At 40.4% G+C, this 18,592-nt stretch overlaps 2 protein-coding genes across 3 annotated transcripts in view; both read right to left on the bottom strand.

Annotated features, from left to right (window-relative positions):
* LOC127355325 (ras and Rab interactor 2) overlaps positions 1-6,700 on the bottom strand; it is a 36,263-nt gene extending 29,563 nt beyond the window's left edge. Inside the window, exon 1 of one of the 2 annotated variants that reach the window (XM_051386102.1) lies at positions 6,494-6,700. The gene's annotated coding sequence lies outside the window, so the exon portion shown is untranslated. The remainder of the gene's footprint in view (positions 1-6,493) is intronic. The other variant, XM_051386101.1, reaches the window with a different exon arrangement.
* A 5,031-nt stretch (positions 6,701-11,731) lies between these two features.
* The window catches only part of LOC127355332 (sodium/potassium/calcium exchanger 3), a 55,436-nt gene continuing 48,575 nt past the window's right edge, over positions 11,732-18,592 (bottom strand). The window contains exons 14-17 of the mRNA XM_051386116.1: positions 17,843-17,957; positions 17,547-17,659; positions 17,098-17,163; positions 11,732-14,286 (exon numbers count right to left, since the gene is read on the bottom strand). Of these exons, the coding sequence (XP_051242076.1) occupies positions 14,134-14,286; positions 17,098-17,163; positions 17,547-17,659; positions 17,843-17,957 (447 nt within the window). The 3' untranslated portion in view covers positions 11,732-14,133. The remainder of the gene's footprint in view (positions 14,287-17,097; positions 17,164-17,546; positions 17,660-17,842; positions 17,958-18,592) is intronic.

Below are 18,592 nucleotides of genomic sequence, written 5' to 3'. Positions count from 1 at the left end.
AGGATGTGTCTGGGTGACATTACTGTTGTATATTCTCTGTAGAAGACAGCTAAAGAACTAGGGAAGAACAATGGGACAGGGAGTTAATCAGGAGTTGTTGGCAACCAAAACAGAGCTAAAAGGAGTGTAAAGATGATGAGAATAGGAAACGGTTTGCTAATGCGTCTGAAATATCAACTTCATATGGAGACTCCATGACTGACAAACAAAACCAACATGGAATTAACAAAAAGTGCAGTTCCTCAAATGAGGCTACAGAAGTGAGTCAATCTCCATAAGGCCCCATATTAAAAAGACCAACTTTACAGCAGAACTGAAAGATGTTTACAGCCTGGTCCAAAAAATGGTTTGGGTCTTTATATATATATATATATATATATATATATATATATATATATATATATATATGGCGAATATTCCTGTTCATGACAACTGTACGGGGGTGAATTTTAATATGATTCAACTGTTTAAATTAAGTATTGAAGTTATGCATAATTGAGGCTGCGGCCGTTTGAGTGACAGGGGTCATTTGTGATGGAAATGTTTCACTTTTTCCTGACATTTCATAGACTAAATAATTACACAGTCAATTAAAAAAAACTGATGATGAAAGTTTGATAATGAAAGTAATTGTTACCTGCAACCCTAACCAACAAAGAAGTCAGAGAGTGTACCACTTCCTGGCTGTCTGCAAGTAGAACTGATAGTCTGGAACTGTGGTTTCATTTCCACACAGACAAAAGTGGGAGAAACAAAAGACACAGAAGGCCTGAGAGAACGAGGGAAAAAAATTTAAAAGATGAACATTACAAAATAGTTCCCACCGAGGAAATGTCCTGGAAATCAGCTGGCGATGACTGTGCTGTTGATTCTGCAAAAGATCTGAGACTGATCACAGTGCCAAGGAAAGCTCTGACAGTAAGGTAAATAATGTGTCCACACGCATAAACCTCTGAGCCTCAGATAAATCAGAGAGCATACTGGGTATTGTAGGAAACAAGATGACCTCCCACCAGGGCAGCTCCTATTTGCAACTCTATTTGGCAAAACCAACTGTGGGAATGTCCTCAACCCCCCCAACCCCCCACTGAAACACTCATATCACATCAAACTCTCAACTAATGGAACAATGTTTTCCTCAGTCAGTGCACACGGACCACTGTGCGTCTCTGTATGTAGTCTATGTGAGAGTGTGTGTGTGTGTGTGTGTGTGTGTGTGTGTGTGTGTGTGTGTGTGTGTGTAAGAGCCTCAGCTGCGAGTTAACAAAGACACATCTGAGTGTGCACCCCTCCCTCATAGAACCACAGACAAGCCCCCTGGCACTGCAGCACAGAGACACACAGTTCATAAGGTAAACACACACATATGTTAATACATTAAAATGGTACAAACAGACATTTACAGACAGAGTTCAACAATCATGCTAGAGAGACAAACACACCTACGCAAATAAAACATCCAGTTCATGAAGAGACACAGGAAGAGAATACCCCCCCCCATACACAGACTCCATTGTGTTTTGCATAATAATAAAAAAAGAGAGACAGCAGGACTTCATTAAGCTATGCGGTGTTCTTGTTTTAAAGCCCACTCTGATGTTGGGACCCTCATTTTCTCCCAGTGGGTGTCATGATAGCTGTGAGGCTGTGCTGTCCTGTACCCGTGCTAATGAATAGCTTCAGTGTTTGATGGTAGTGAATACAGGCATGTATTCACTACATATGAAGCGGCACTTCTTCAGTACCATCTGATGTTAATGTCTTCTGATTAATGATTAATTACCTTGATTTATTTTACTTGTTAATGGCTTATAACTCATCTAGCCTTAGAACCTTTTGTTAACCATTAGTCCCTAATTAATAAGGCTTTAGCAAGTGGTACCAATTAAAGTTCAGTGCTACTACTTGTTTACATGCTGTTTAACTATCACAGTACATATATGTATAAGTGCACTGTCTGCCTAAAATCTTGGTCTTACATGTCCATAACCTGTATACATTACAGTCTGTTCATTTTCCTTACTGTAAACCACAGTATTACTGTATATTTTTACTTGCATGATTATCTTGTCATAAATACAAAAATTCAATAGATACATACTATTTGTGTGTTGGCGTATGACATTAAGGGGTGTGGAGAAATTTGACAAACAACCTGTTAAAAAATGGAAATTAATGCCACATTTTAGTGATTAAGTTTAATGAAAAAAGACTTCTGGGAAAAAGAAAAAGATTTGGAAATAAAACAATGTATTAATTTCTAATGCCACCTTTAGATATTATATCTATTCAATGCTTCACTAATGTGCCACAATAATGTAATGTCTTTGAGTTCAAATGTGTTCACTTTTCCAAGCAAATATTGATATATGTGATTGTTTGCAGTTAAATCAGCATATATTTCTGCCAGCCATTACAGCTACAGCAGGTAATTTTTATAAAAATAACTATTAAAATTGTTGAGTCTCATTCCCAGGGACCCAAAGTGCCTGTATCTGACAACCTGGGAATGAGACACATGTTTCTTGGCAACCAGAGACCAGGCATCACGTTCTCCTGAGAAGCTTTTCTTTTGTTGATAGTATGACCTGGATCAGTGTTTTAATACAAGCATTCAATCTAACTAGATCGCTGGGCCCGTCATGGAAACTTATAGCATAAACATACTGTAAGCTACTATCATGCATTGTTAAACTGAGAAAACACACTGACTGGTGTTGTTGCTACTCAACAACAGTCTCTCTGTCCCACCTAGTAAAAACATTTCCAATAAACTTGAACAGTATTTGTTTAAAGTGTCAGGACAACATGGAGTGCTGGCTCGTGAGTCTTCAGTTGTGAGATGAAGAGCGTTAGATTAACAGGGCTCCACGCTGCTGTCAGAGCACGAGGAGGGGGCTGCAGGCAGCTGCACCGACCCACTGCAGATAACAACTCCCACATGTGTGGGTCATGTTATTGTCCTGAGACAGACCACATGATGCCGTGTGTTTGTGCATGATTTTCATACACTGACTAAAAAGTCTTTAAAAAGTTTCGACTTGAGTGCTCAAAGAGTGTCAACAGCTCGACAAATGTGTGTGTGTGTGTGTGTGTGTGTGTGTTATGCAGCCGCAGAGCAGAATTTGGGTCAGTGGTTCTCTGTAAGTTCAGCTGAACCGACTGGCCCATGTTGTGTTGGTTAGAGAGGAAAGACTTTGGTTTTTTGTAACATACAGAAATCTGATCACTCACAGGTTTTTTAACTCAAGGACAGGAGGTTAGGATTACTTTCAGTTTTTCCATGAAATGTTTACGGACCTTCTGTCAGTCAAACACCAATCTGACCAACAGCCCAACCTCTAATCACAGCTTCAGGAGCCGTGCAATAGCAACATGCAAACACTCAGGATCACCTTCCAATGAGTCCAACTTCACATATAATAAGAGCTGCTCTGGCCTAAATCATGGTGAGGAACTGTGGCAGGCACCAGCCCCGCCTAGCCACAACTTTCCACACTAAAGGTCAGCCGAGAAAAGTCTGGGCTGTTTTTTTTCTCTGGGCTACTCCCCTTTAAATTAGTACCAGGAGCACTGGAGCAAGCCACTGATCGAGCCCAATGCAAGGAGGTGGGAAATGTCTCTACTTTTTCAGATTTAAAAGGAAGAGAGGGAGGACAGAAGATGGAGTAGATAGGGTGGGAACTTCCAAATGAACAGAAAATATTCTAATGATCATGTTGAGTCAAGGAGCCGATATGGAAGACAAGCAAAGGGTAAACATCCACCGGAAAGTGAATTTAAATGGCTTTATCAGAAGACGTCCTGGAGTGCCTGCCAGCCTAGCTGATACTAATGTTAGCTCAGCTTGTTTCTCTGATAACTTAAGGGGTCCAGTGTGTAGGATTTGGTGGCATCTAGCGCTGTAGTTGCATATTGTTGGTTTCTGGCAGATACATATCTCACCAACATAACCTGAATGCACACATAAAGCTGGGTTTCTCAGTGTTTAATCCCATGCCCTGCTGCAGGATTACAGCAGACATCAGTGTGGCTCCTGTGAAAGCATTCACTGTTAACATCCCCCACAGGGACAGTTTATTCTCACACCGGTAACCTGAGTGGCTGCTTCCTTGTCCAGCCAAGATGACATCACTTTTCATAAACCTGTGGAGTTCTCGCTTCTCCCTTGTACTTGCAGAGAGAAGTGGTCTGACCACGGTTCACTTAAAGTCACAGAAATCACATAGAGAAAATCTGAAACATCTCTCCAGAACAACTAAGGTACAAGCACCTCAAAGTCAGCAGATTTCCACTGTGGACAAACGCAACACCAGCTTCACTCAACCCTCATCAACTACTGTAAAGCTGCAAGTTATTTTTCATTAAAATACCTTTCTGTTGATTCATTTCCCCACTGCAGTATGTAACTGGGGCTCTTCGTGCCAAAACTCCATGGTTTTAGCAGTGAAGCTAATCTCTCTAACAGATTCCACAGGAGCTTAAATGAGGAAATTGGCCCCTTCATTAAACTGATAATCATCAGCTAACTGCTCATTTAGAAAATACACAGAGGGCTACACATGAGTTGAGCTGCAGAAGAGACTGATGCGTGTTGTGTTCAGGTTCAGGTTCAGACAGGTCTGACATGTTTCTGAAGGAAAAAAGATCACCTCTCAGAGTAGTGATGGTAAGGTGGGGGGGGGAGAAGCTGGAACATGTTGCCGCTACATTTCATACATTCTTATCTTTAGGTGCTGATAGTAGAATAAATCCTGTGAAATAAACGAGTAAGGGACTGTATGGAAATGATTAGATGGGAGAGGGGAGGACGGCTGACTATGGAGAAGTCTATCTCTGTATTAAACCACCTACTAGGGCGGCCAGTTAGCTCACTTGGTGGAGCTGGCGACCATGGACCGAGTCCTGCAGCGGTCCAGGGTTTGAATCTGACCTATGGCCTTTTGCTGCGTGTCATCCCCTCTCTCTACCCCCCTTTCCTGTCAATTAAAAGGCAATAAAAGGTCAAAAAATAACATAAAAAAAAAAAAAACACCTACTCACAGTATGTACTGATTTACCCAAAATGTAGGGTGTAGTATTCAGTGTGCAAACAAAAGAAAAATGTGCAGTATGCCAAAAATACCAGGATGTCATACTGATGCAGGAAAAATCTCCAGTATCTACCTCGCCTACAGTGTCCCACAATGCAAAACGCTAGAACGGTCACAACAAGCTAAGTAGTGGGGGTATTCTAGTTCTTATATGCGCATTGGTGGCTATAATAAAAATTATTCTGCCATTAACATATTAAGATATATGTTGGCTTACACATCATGCAATTATGTTCTCTTTTAGTTATCAATAGTGAAAGGAACTGTACAAATTCAGTTTAATTTTTTTTAAAGATCCAGTGTTTAACATTTAGAAGGATCTATTGGCAGAAATGGCGGAGTCCGCCATGTTGAACCGCCATGTTTGCACAGTAGCCCAGAGCAGACAAACCAAACACTAGCTCTAGATAGGGGCTCTTGTATTTTTCAAGAGTTTCACGGCCACCGTAGTTTCTCCTACACGTTTGAAAGGCTGAGCTGTATTCAAATGGTTCGAATCTGCAACTTCATCGCTAGATACCACTAAATCCTACACGGAGGTCCTTTAAAATATTGGGTGGAGGGTGTTACAGTTTTTCTAAGTCAATGGGAGGGGTCCTAAGAAAGTACTAATTATATCTGGGAGGGTCTAGTTATATTTAAAAGTTAAAGGCAAGGTTTAGCCCACATCCCCACCCCAGTAGTTTATGTACAGCCACTTAAATGACACAACACTGCAGAATAAGGCCTGCAGGCTGTATGACCATATGGAAGTCATATAAACATAAAAAGGGAAATCCATTACTTTGAAGTACCTGTCAAAAATATGTGTGATGTACAGCCATACACATGTACTTACTTTTACTAACAGCTTTATATCATCAGTAAATGCTTGAGGTATTTGGGTCAAATCAGCCCTGCTTCTGTGGGAGTCGTGGAGCAGCCCAATGGCGCAAGCAAATCAAACACCACTGAATAAATACCCAGATAAGAGGGGGATATCACCGACGACACCTTCAATGTGGATCATTCAACATGCAGGAAACTCCCAAAGCTTCCATCTGGAGCCTAAAGCAGAACTGTTGCAGGCCCACACCAGAGCATCAACCATGTCCCTCTCTCATGCATCTGACTGTAGGACAACAGGAATTTGCAGCATGTCATACACAGTCCCAGCAGAGCCATTGTGGATGATACAATCTGTTTCATTCCAGTTCAACAGGAACAAACTTGTGAGCAGCCATTACAGACAGCAGAAACCCTTCAGACTCTATGGAGGAACACTGCCATCAAAGTGGTCAGTGCGTCTGAACACACTCGACATTTCCTGACACAAAAGTTAGAGAACTGCTGGTTAGAAGCAGGACTAATAGTCCAACGCTGTCCACTGTCCACTGCTGCAGAAAGACAACTTCACTCACCTCAGAGTTGAACCCTTAAGTCGGTACTGTCCTCCGGTTTTGCTCCATTTTGCTCACAGTCGATGCTGCTTTGTTTCGTTCGGTTTTCCGGTGACACCGAGGAGCCTCAATGTCCCCAGCTCGGTCGCTTACATGGTTTACTGCCGGACAGAGACAGAGACATCGGGTTTGGACCACAGCTCTGAGGTGAGAGACTGTGAGGAGGAGGAGGAGGAGGAGGGCACATTCTTGTTTTCAGGACGACCACGCCCCCTTTTGGGTGAAACAGGCGCTGTGAAAGTGCGCATAGTGCAAACAAAACAAAAGACAAATCAGTTTACGATTTTATTTACTTTCCTAATGCAGGAAGGACAGTAAAAGAAAAGCTCTGTGGCTCTAGGCAGTCCACATCTACATCCACATTAACTTCTAATAATGAACCTTGTAAACAACATAAAGTAACTAGGGAAATATCAATTAATAAACACAAACAGATATAAATCATTTAGGAATGTCACATTGGACAGATGACATGAACAGTAAAAAACGGGTCTTAATGACAGGAACAGTGTCAGCTGTCAGAAGTATGAGATTCAGTAAGGTATGTCAGGTCGGTCCTCTTTAATGGAGGCAGACTGAAGGTATAAGATAAGATGTACCTTTATTTTTCCCCCTAGTAGAAATTCAAATTAGACACAGCACTATAGGGTAATGTAGGGCAAAGAGTACAGAGGTGGAAGTACAATCAGATATCACAAAATATAATAGAAAATATATGACTATAAATGAAAAGTATATACACTATATGTGATATGTAAGTTAAGTATAAATGGTTGTGCAAAAGGGTTGTGGTTGTAGGTTGGAGTTTAAACCAGTCCTAGTCAGCAGGGGTTGGAGGTACTGGGTGCCAGTGCCGGCCCGTATCATAGGCAGTATGGGCAAATACCGAGGGCGCCACAACGGGGAAAGAGAGAGAAAAGATGTAACTTTCAATGTTTTTATAGTAAAACTAGTTGGTGCTATTATTTCTTAGTCCGAAAAAATAAAGCCCATTAATTTAACTGCATAGCAGAGCCTATTAAATAATAACAACCCTTCATTAAGCCCCCCCTGCTCTCTGAGAGCTGGTTGAGGTTTCTGACGTCAGAAACCAAAACTTTCAGGTGTCCAGGGAAGAAAAAAAAGAAAAGAAGAGGAGGAAAAACGCGACAAAGACAGAGGTAGAGTGAAGATAATGTGATGAAATGATTTATCTGTTGCAGAACGATAGTAACCTTTAGTCTAACACTGTTTGTTAATCAATAAATAGCATTTTAACGTCAGTTCATGTTCTGGAGGGGTCAATAATATATATAATACTCCCACCTTCTATTTCTCAGGGACATTTGTAAAGAGTAGATCTGTTCAGCAGCTGTTTCCATTGTTTGTATTTATTATTGTTTAGTTAAAGTTTGCTCTGCTTGTAACAGTCAGTCAGATGCTTTTCCTTTCACACACCTTTATACATTAGAGTTGTAAGCCTTGTTGTTTGTTGTGTTATAGTTCAGTATTGTCTAAAGTGTGTCTATAGTGTTAACCTTTACATCCATGTTAAAGTGCACATCATTAATGTTAATACATTCCCATATGTTATATTATACTGCAGTTGACTGCTTCTTTACATTCTGCTCATCAGCATTTCACTTTAATGACAATAAGATGAAATCTAATCTAATTTGCATATCATAAGAAATTGCAGTGTATATCATTCATGTACAGTACAGTAAAAGTAATGCATCTCTTCTATTCTTGGAATCATTTCTTTTATTATTAGACTGTAACACCCAATGGTGTCACTTACTCTCTTCAGATGCGCTGTTGAAATATCTAAATCCACCTCCTGCAAATCCTGGGCCATCTACATTCATCGCCACTTCAACAGTATCAAGTGATCCTCCTGTCCTGTCATTTCCTGTATTATTTATGTCTAATTTATTATTTTCTTGTTAACTGTTTTGATTGAGCAACTTGTTCCTCTAAAAAGAAAAGAAAATGCCAAAGACAAAGCTATTCAGTTTCTTGTATGAGTATATGTATGTATATAACTGGCAGTAGAATTTTCTGCGATGCAAGGGGGGCGCCACCTAAAATCCGGCCTAGGGCGCCAAATTGGTTCGGACCGGGGTGCTGGGTGCTGTGGTGTCTGATGGCTGATGGTACAAACGATTCCAAACCACTTTGAGGCTCGGGGCTGGTTCAGTCTGTGGCTGAAAGGGGAGGGAGGAAAGGGTAAAGAAAGGGGAGACGGGCTGTGGATGAGGAGGGTGGGGTAGCCAAGGTATTAGGGGGTACCTGATGAGGTGGAGGGGGTTTGTTAGTCAAACCTGTTGAAAATAGGTTTAGCTCGTCGGCACGTCTCTTTGTTGAAAGGACACAACATAATTATTCGTCTTGCTGGCTGTAGGATTTCCTAATAGCTAAAAGCAATACGGTATTCTTATTTGATGGTATTAAACTGGCAAAGACATCAGAATTTATATTTACCTCCAGTCAAAAGGGGGCGGGGCTTGACACAATGCCAAAGTACCCGGATGGTAGTCTATAGTCACAGTGGCCATTTTGCAATGAAATAGGGTAAACCGGGTGTTAGCAAAGCTACTAATTAAGGTCAAACAGAGGTGCTGCTGTTGTGCATGCTGGCTCCAGGGGCGGCCTTAAGCATCTCGGGGCCCGTTCCAAGAGCTAATGTGGGGCCCTTCTTGACAACTGACAACTACTATACTGTAGCACTGTGTTTGTGTTCTGTATCAGCTGACATAAAAACAGCTTAAACAATTCCCTCAAATTAATGAGTGATAAGTGATTTGGATGAATTGTTATGACATTTATTTCCTGTTTAGGGAACTTTTACTGAAAGTGAATACTTTATTCTGTATGTTTCTAATCATTTTTAACAATCAACTTAAGAGGCTTCTTTTGTGACAAATTCAGTGTGTTCTTGTCCCTGATGCTTGGCCATTGTTTTATTAGACAATTTACATTGATTTTTTAAGTCAACAAGATGCTCAGATATAGGCCGACTGTGTGTATAAGTTTTCTAGCACGCCTTAACCCAAAAAGGCAAACCTCCTGTAGGCCTCCGTATTTTGCATTATTCTTGTTTAAATCGATCTAAAATAGAAACTATAATAGCTAGAGCGTTCATTCTTCTTGCTTCCGTCTTTAGCCTTGGTGACCCCTAGTTGAGGTCCCGACCCCCAGGTTAAGAACCAATGCTCCAATAAGTTCATCTTTATCCAGCAACCTCGTTACTTAGTTGAAATCTGAGCGAGAGCTGACAGGCGCTCCTGGATCCTGGTGGGCTCAGACGGGTCCAGTTCAGAGATCGATCAGGTTTCAGCTGAGTGGCGAGGGTCATTTGAATGAAGTAACCACAGCTCAGCTTGCAGTCAGTTGGTGGCCCTTTGGGATGGCGGGGCCTGTTTTAATTGAAATGAGTGAAACATAGGTAAGGCCGACTTTGTCCTCCAGGTGGCGTCCTTACCAAGTTCCAAGTTTTCTCTCAGCTGAGGAAAACAGCTTTCTCTGACTTTGCTCCCTTGACTTGCAGCCTCTGAATGAAGACTGGAAGAATTTAAGGTTTAATGTTAATGTAACCGCCTCATTAGAGCTGGATTTAGTGCTTTCTTTGTGTGTCTGATGTTTGTTTACATGTCATTTGTGTTTTTATTTCTATTCACATTGTAACTGTGAGCTGTCTCGGCAAGGTTTCAATCTCAAGGGACTTCCCAACACCAAAACAGACACCAGGCAGGTCTGTTGTAATTTAGCTGCTTTTTCCTTCTGTTTACCTCTTTAAAATATTATATCTTGCTTTCTTAGCTCAGTTGCATATTCTCAGATACCCCAAAACTCCACCACCATCATTGTCTTTTGTCACATTTTGAGTTGATTCAAATAATCTGTTAACAGTAACACTTTATCTTAGACAGAAAACAGAAGAAATACAAAGTGAGCTACATACCTCAATCTGAATACACCACACACACACACGCACACACACACAGACACACACACACACACGCGCACACACACACACACACACACACACACACACACACACACAGATGTTTTCTGATAAAACTTCACTTTCTCTGCTTTTGTTTTAGTTACTCCTGTAAAACTTTTTTCTGAGTTAACAACTTACTTTGTCAGATAAAGATGAGATACTGTTTAATTAAATTAAAATTGCTCCATGTGCAAGCCCCCCCGATTCCAGCAGGCCAGCCACAGAGAGGAACAGGTGGAGAACTGGAGCCAACAAGGCAACCTAAAGAACAGTTGGCCCACTGCAAAGGCTTTGCTACACTACATGGAACCTTAATTAGTACCATTGGTAATACCTGTGTTTACCCTACTATTTCATATCAAAATGGCTGCTGTGAAAAAGGTTGTATGATCCATGGTAGAATCACAAACTAGTATTAAAAAGTTTGATGATAGGCCTACTATAAAATGTTACACCTGTAAAATATTATATAAAATATATTATTTTATTATTAAATATTAAATAGACCTACACAGGCCCTATTCATTCACTGGTAGGCTTTATATGTGAATTAATCAAAGGTAAAATGAGGACTAAAGACAATCGTTTCTCTGGCTCTAATTTTAGCTCAGTTTTGGTCGCCACACCTGGCGCTGGGCGGTGTACGAGGTTGAAAACGTTGATGAGAACCGCGCGAGTGAACTAAAACGGTAAAATGGCGGCTGTAAAACCAAAACTGAGCTGAGACGTGCTAAATGTTTCAAGCTGAGGGAATCTGTGGAGTTGAGTGATAATTGTGTGTCCATCATTAGAGTCATAATGACCCATTATTAATGTTAAAAAGTTTTGGGTTGCCATATTTAGCTCATCAGCAAGAGCCTCCAATGGTTAGTCTGACCCATCTGATCTAAGAGGTATTAGTATGAACCCCTTTATGAATTACACCATATTAGAAAGTGATAGAGAATATTTAATGAATGTTACAGTAAGACCTTCAAACTAATGAACTATTTACTTTTAACACATTGTCTAATATTAGAGGCAAAATCAGCTTAAAGTTATAATTGCTAGCATACACTGTGAATAAATAAAAATAGTCTGTTAAACAAGCAAATGTCAATAATATAATATACTGTATGTAGTATATTTTACTGTTGTGATAACTTACTGTCAAGATAAACAGTAAGTTAATGATGAAGTCATGAACAGCTCATAAAGACATGGGGAAACCATTTGTGTATGTAAATCAGTTTATTGCAAGAAGACCACTGGGAACAAGGCCAACATCTCTCTCTGGCTCTGAGCTCTGCCCAGAGGTCCTCATCAACAAAAATGAGGATTTACAAACAATTCAAAAGACATGAGCATAAAACGACATTAATTATCTGAAAACTAACTGTTGTAGGCCTACATTCTAAATACTGTATATATCTCAAATATAACTGCTCATCAGAAGTTATTCAAACATCTGTGTGTTTATAATAGCATATATCCCTCTGATATGTACAGAATAATCAAGACAGTGCCTTTTTGATCTTGGAAATTCATTAAAATTACACACAAAATAATCTGAATTATGAAAGAGGCATGCAAACCGACCAGTATTTGTCTCTATGTAGCCTACCTGAAAATATAACCCAAACCACTTTCTACTGAGTCTGTAACAGCCACCTTCTGAAGATGTAATACAGCTCTACAGCACTCTGTTGTGGCTGCAAGAGGAGCATCAACACCTACAGAGGACACCTTTAATACATCTCCTCCATGATAAAAATAAAAATAAAAATACATATCTTCCACATTTTGTTTGAACACATGCTGAAAAAGAGTGGCAATACTGTTGACGAAGGTGTTTTTTTTTTGGCTCAAATACAAGCAGGAGAATGGCCACAAGCGTTGGTTTTGAAGCCTCAAATACAAGGGATGGCACGATAGTTCAAGCACTGTGTTTAAGAAACAATATGTTGTGAGAGTTCAAAGGGCGGTGTGCCATCAGTACGCACTTCCTCTTCTGTCTGAAAGTGAACAGAGATTCATCACTGATTCAACACACGAGGGGGTTAGCAACAGCTCCCGCCCGTGTTAGGACCAGTGATAAAAGATTGCATTTTCAGTCCATGTCACCAAATCACAACATCTCCGTGGCAACGGAGCCCTGCCATGCATCATCGTCAAAATCCGCTGCGTTGGTACCAATATACAAATGTTGCAATATCTTTCCAAACTATACAAAACTTATAAATTATAAAGTTCTATTCTTAAATATAAACAACATCAAGTCAGTTTCCAGTACTTAGATTATATATTAGGTACAGTACATTGTACAGCTCCGTCATCACAGAGCGGAGGACGTTCCATTGAATACACTGTACATGATCCAAGGGGCTGAAACTGGTGCTTAGACATGATCTTTGAATAAATTAATTCATAAATAAATCATGATTATGTCTTCCCAGTAACAGTGGTGTCCTTGGTTCCCCTCGAGACTGTGACACACACACGCGCACATGCACACACATACACTCGAGCTGACTCTTAAGTCCAAATCTACGACTCTTACTCCTATTCTAAAAATACTTTTGGCTTTAAGAAGTAACAATGTTATACTCAACTCAGAGACTAAAAACTAATAATTCTTTAATATCGTACGAGAGGTCTACCTTCTAGAGGGAGGTTAAAATTCAGTAGTTACAAGTTTAGAGTACCTGTACAGGCTTTGCAATGATAGAATAATATCTCTAATCAATAAAGTGACAGTGCTGGATGTCAGTTCCAGGGAGATCCCTTTCCTATGTGGGTTTTATTAAAGAAAAATAAAGCCCACATCTACTCGGATATGCCTGTAGAGAGAGAGAGAGAGAAACAAACAAGAGTAGACTCTATGTGAATGAATAGTGTTAAATATCTAGATTCTCTCTGTCAGTGCAAAGCTAGAGCTGACTTGTGGCTAGCACAGCATGCTATGTTGGCTGGTACTGAGCATGGGAGACATGTTGAAGCATTTTGAGCGTATTACTGGCAGACCAAATCGCTAGGTAAAACATAAAATATCGTCACTGTCGTCAGATGGTTCAGCTTTGCAAGACTGATCCAGTTGTGCATAAGAGAATCCCATATGTCAGCTAATATTAGTACCTATATAATCCTCAAATATATACAGCGAAAGCCAGTTTTTACTTAAAAATACCTTAATCGTGTGCTTATATCCAAACTTGTACAAAGAGTAACAAACGATCCAGCTAAAAATCGCTGTTAGCGCATGATTTCTCTCTTTCCAGTCAGTTACAGTAGCAGCTTCTTCACCAACAGCAGCCTCACTGTTGGTGTTAATACAGTTACGTCCACTCCAGCCAACCTTTCGGTTCATTAGACGATTGGCAGCAATCTCCACTGCTGGGACTTTCTTTTCACGCCTCCTGTCCGGTGCCCAAAGAAACAAAACTTCCGGTGTCTTCTCTCTCGTGTGTGTATTGCACCAAAGATAAATCATATAGAGCTCTATTTTTCTATGTGAAAAAATAAAAGGAAAGACTTGGTTCCAAGGCGCTGAGAAACTGGAAGCCAGGTGAGGTTTCCTCCATTAACCAGAGGAAGAAGAAGAGGAGGAAGAGGAGGAGGAGGAGGAGGAGGGAGGTCAGTGGATGTCTCGGCACATAGGAAGGTTGACGAAGATGAAGACGTTGAACTCGATGAGGATGGAGAAGCACAGAAAAATGGCGTACAGGATGATGCAGGCCAAGCCCAGTCGCCAGTCCAGGATCCATTTGTTCAAATGGACACCGAGGACCTGCAGGCAGGAGAGAGAGAACCAGTCCCATCTGAACTGCAGTACCAGATAAACAGCGGAGTGTCGTTCTATCGAAACACTGACAGATTAGCAGCATTGTATCTGAACAACTCCTGTTTTATGAGCACTTCTGAAGTGGAGCTACAGGCCATGGTTGGACTCAAGGGGGTAGGTTTGGTTTCAAAGTTGGTAGGGACCCAAGGATGGAAATATGGAAAAGGGGGGAGGGAACATCAGAGCAGTGACTCCCAACCTGGGGGTCGGGATCCCCACTAGGGGTCACCAAAGATACACTTATTATTTAAGATTTAAGATATTAACTTTAAACACCTTAACATGAGCTATATTCACATATAAATATATATACTCTCTGATAAATGAATTAGAAAAGTTCAAACAACCAAAGAGCTAATAAAATAATGGTTGGGAGAAGAAAACACTTCATTTTCAGAAAAGAAGTAGGGGAGAGTGGGGTAAGTTGAGCCACCCCTTGTTGCTAGTAAATGGTAAAAAAACATTGATCATGTGACCAAATATTTAGGAGGAAGGCATCATTTCATGGAGTCTGTGAATGTAAGAACCACATGGGTAAAGTGGTTAGATATTTATTTCCAAAAAATAATTTTTCACTCTTGAAAGTGAATTTAGTCTATCATAAGTTTCACGAGAGTAGGGATACGGCTCAACTTACCCCGCTCCTATGCTCAACTTACCCCATACACGGGGTAAGATGAGCTATGAGTTGAGCTAGTAATGTTTACACTCATTCTGTTGGTTTGAAGGGACGCACAACATCCTGAAATATATGCAGCTATATTAGTTAGCGACAAAACTATGATTGCCTTGATGTAGTGATCCTAAATATGAAAAATGGCTCATCTTACCCCACTCTCCCCTATGTAGTATTTAATAAATGTATAAAAATACCAGGAAACCTGATATTAATTGATATTTACAGGATATAATCTGCTCAGAATTCATTTGCTTGTTTTACACAAACCTCTTGCAGTTATTGTGTTCACTGTTTGGGTTCATTCAGTTTATCAGTTGTTCTCTACTGTTATTGCTAAGCATTTACAGTAATATAATATGAAATATCCATTCAAAATGTCAGGGGTCATCAGTTTACTTAATGATAGAAAAAGGGGCCCTTAAGGAAAAGGATGGGAACCCGTGCTTTAGAGGATATGGTATGGAGCAATGCATTAACAAAGGAAGAGAAGAAGAACACTGCAAGCAGGTAAACAATGCTGCATTTAAAACACTTTGAAACACTGATGTAAATGTTTTATAAGGAAGGAAATGCTCTCAACACGTTTGTTAGACCTCAAGGATCAGTGCAATGCGTTTGGTGAGTAACACTGAATGTAAACATAACTTTCTTTTGTTTACAAGAAAACTCCACAGGGCGCCTTTAAGCTGGCACAGCTCTGCTCACTCTTGCCATAGGGACCGTCCTCGTCTACTCTGCACCACACCACTGCACACTGCTGAAGGCTATGCTGTTATTTGCGACTGCTACTGCAACAGAATACTCCCTGTCAGTGTTGGGGGTAATGGTTGTAATTCAAATAATCAGTTCTTTAGTTATGTTTTCAAATAAGTAATCCAGTGCTGTTCAAATGTTACTGTATTTCCTTGTTCCTTTTGTTGCCACAAAAAAACAAAAAAAGAAAATCCCTGCCACATTCCCACTGTTTCTGTTTCTTTCCTACTTCCTATGTCTGTGATTCCTGTTATCATCCTGCATAGTACAGATTACAGGTCGTAGACTAAGCCACGCAGTGACAGTAGAGTCAATAAATCCAGGTGCAGTAGGCTACACATCCTCTGGACCAGGGGTCTCCAACCTTTTTGAGAGTGAGAGCTACCTAAATGGAGAAAATTGTCAGGAGGGCTACTCTGTATACTTAATGAACATTAATGTTGATGCTTTCAAGAAAATACCATAGAAGTGTGTATTTTCCCCTTCAGTCATTTTGATTTGGAATTGTGGGTATGGAAGTTCTTTTTCTCTGGTCGTGGTATTAACACTGAAGTATCTTACAAGAAATCTACTGATATGAACTGAGAGTCATTCACTCAGCTCGCCTAGTCAAGGTGAACCAATTCACTGATGGATCATTAAAATCTAAAAGTGCAGCTCAGAGAAAGTCGGTAAAGGCTCAGGCCACCATTTGGGACACAGAATGAACACCAGATGCAGAAGGGGAGAATAGGGAAGCATGGCCTCAACTCAGAACATTTAACAAAGGCCACTCTTAATATACTGTTTTAATTAATAAAAACATAATAGTAATGGATTTCAATGTTTTGACACAGTGGAACCCATTTGTACACCTTCTTGGAAGTGTTATGAAAAACAAATATTGAAAGTTAGTGAAGGTACTTTAAGCTTGGTGTTTCTTTCTGGGGAGTGATAAAGTGGGATCCTACTGTAGATGCCAAATATCATCACTGTGCATATTCTACATTCAAATAATCCTCCATTCCATACCCCACATGAGTTGGATGAACTACATTTCCTTCTCCATCTCCATCTTCTTAGATTTGAACCTGATGTTGAATTTCACAACACAAAGTGATGTTGAGTGACTCTATTGATGTGTAGAGATCTTGCCTCACAGACTCTGTGCTTGTCAACAGCACACAACAATGCAGGCAGGAATCCATTGAACCAAAATAAAAAACTCTGTGGTTATAAATCTATGGTTGGATTCACAACTACAAAGATGTTAGATGAATATGTTTTTCGCCCCCAGAACTGCCAGAATGGCCCCGTTCAGTAAACTGTAACAGTCTGGTACTTACTGTGAAGAATACTGAGGCTAGTAAGAGTCCAACAGAGAATATGAGTCCTCTGCTGTTAAGATAGATCTGAAGAGACAAAAAGAGAGATTACAGTAGTTTTTCACAAGGGATACACTGCCAGGCTTCCTCTGTGGCATTAAAATGTAGGGTTTTTTGGGGATTAACTTCCTGCATTCATGCAGCCAAGGACTGACTTTAATTACACCTGTTCCAAATGTCATTTTCTAGTGTGAAGAGTAATCAGCAGGCCAATTAACACATAATATCTTCAGTGTAAGGTGATAAAGTGTGCAGTGCCCCAACAAACATTACGTGGGTGTATTTGTCCTCCCCCACTGCCCTGCACTGAATATTACAGACTATTGTTCCCGTCCTTCATGAGCGCAGCTCTGTTCTATTCTGGTCTAAGTCAAGCAGAATTTCCTCCAGCTGAGCTGAGAAGCACTCACGATGGAGCCGTAGTCGATGCAGAGTGTTTGCAGCGCCCAGGGCAGGCCCAGGCCAACCAGGATGTCAAACACATTACTGCCTATGGAGTTGGAGATGGCCATGTCTCCCAGACCTGAGGCAAGGAGAGCAACACTGTCAAGGTCTGTATACAGTCAGGAGACAAGTCAGTTATGACAGGCAATACTCTGCTGTGGAACCCCTTCTCTTTGCAGCATTTTGGCTTTGTTTCACTCAACACAAATACTGCTGTTAACTTCCTGTGTTTGGTTATACCGGAGTGTTTGTGTGTGTGTACCTTGCCGTGCGACTATAACACTAGCCATGCAGTCTGGGACGCTGGTGCCTGCTGCTAGGAAGGTGATGCCCATGATAACGTCAGGAATGCCCAGAGTGAAGCCGATCACAGTCACCTGAAACCAAACAAATATTGCTCTCAATACACTCCTCCATATTTATTTCAGCTGTACTGTTTATCAATAAAAACAAGTTCCCAAATAGTTCCCACCTGGAATTAAATCACAGTAGTGTAACAGAGTTGTATGCACCCTCAACAGTTTAACACAAAATGTAACAATCCTCAGAGTTTTCCTCCTCTTCCTGATGAATACATCTCCACTGGTGATCAATGATGATACTAAATTAATTTAGTATTATCAGCTTTCTCACATGAACCTTCAGTTTGCCACTCTGTTTTATAGGAAGAGCATATTTAGAGCATTTTATTGAATTTACAAAGGCTATACTGTCTGCTTGGTGTTCCATTCAGCTGAGAAGAATATATCCTTTGTCTATCAGTGGTCACTTAAATAGAGCTGCAACTAATAATTATTTCATTATCCTTTCATTTGTTGATCATCTTCTTCAGTTTTTGGTCCATAAAATATCAGAAAATGTTTCAAAGACCAAGGGGACTAAGACTAAATGTCTTATTTTGTCAAAATAAGACATTTGACTGCCACTGACAACTAAAGAAACTAGAAAATATTTACATCTGATCAGAGAGTTTGGACATTTTTTCTTAAAAAAAGAAGTTATGAATCGATTA

The sequence above is a fragment of the Dicentrarchus labrax genome, unplaced genomic scaffold (genome assembly GCF_905237075.1).
Source record: "Dicentrarchus labrax unplaced genomic scaffold, dlabrax2021, whole genome shotgun sequence".
NCBI lineage: Eukaryota > Metazoa > Chordata > Actinopteri > Moronidae > Dicentrarchus > Dicentrarchus labrax.
Note: the sequence above shows the minus strand (reverse complement) of the source record. Positions and strands in the feature narration are given on the sequence as shown.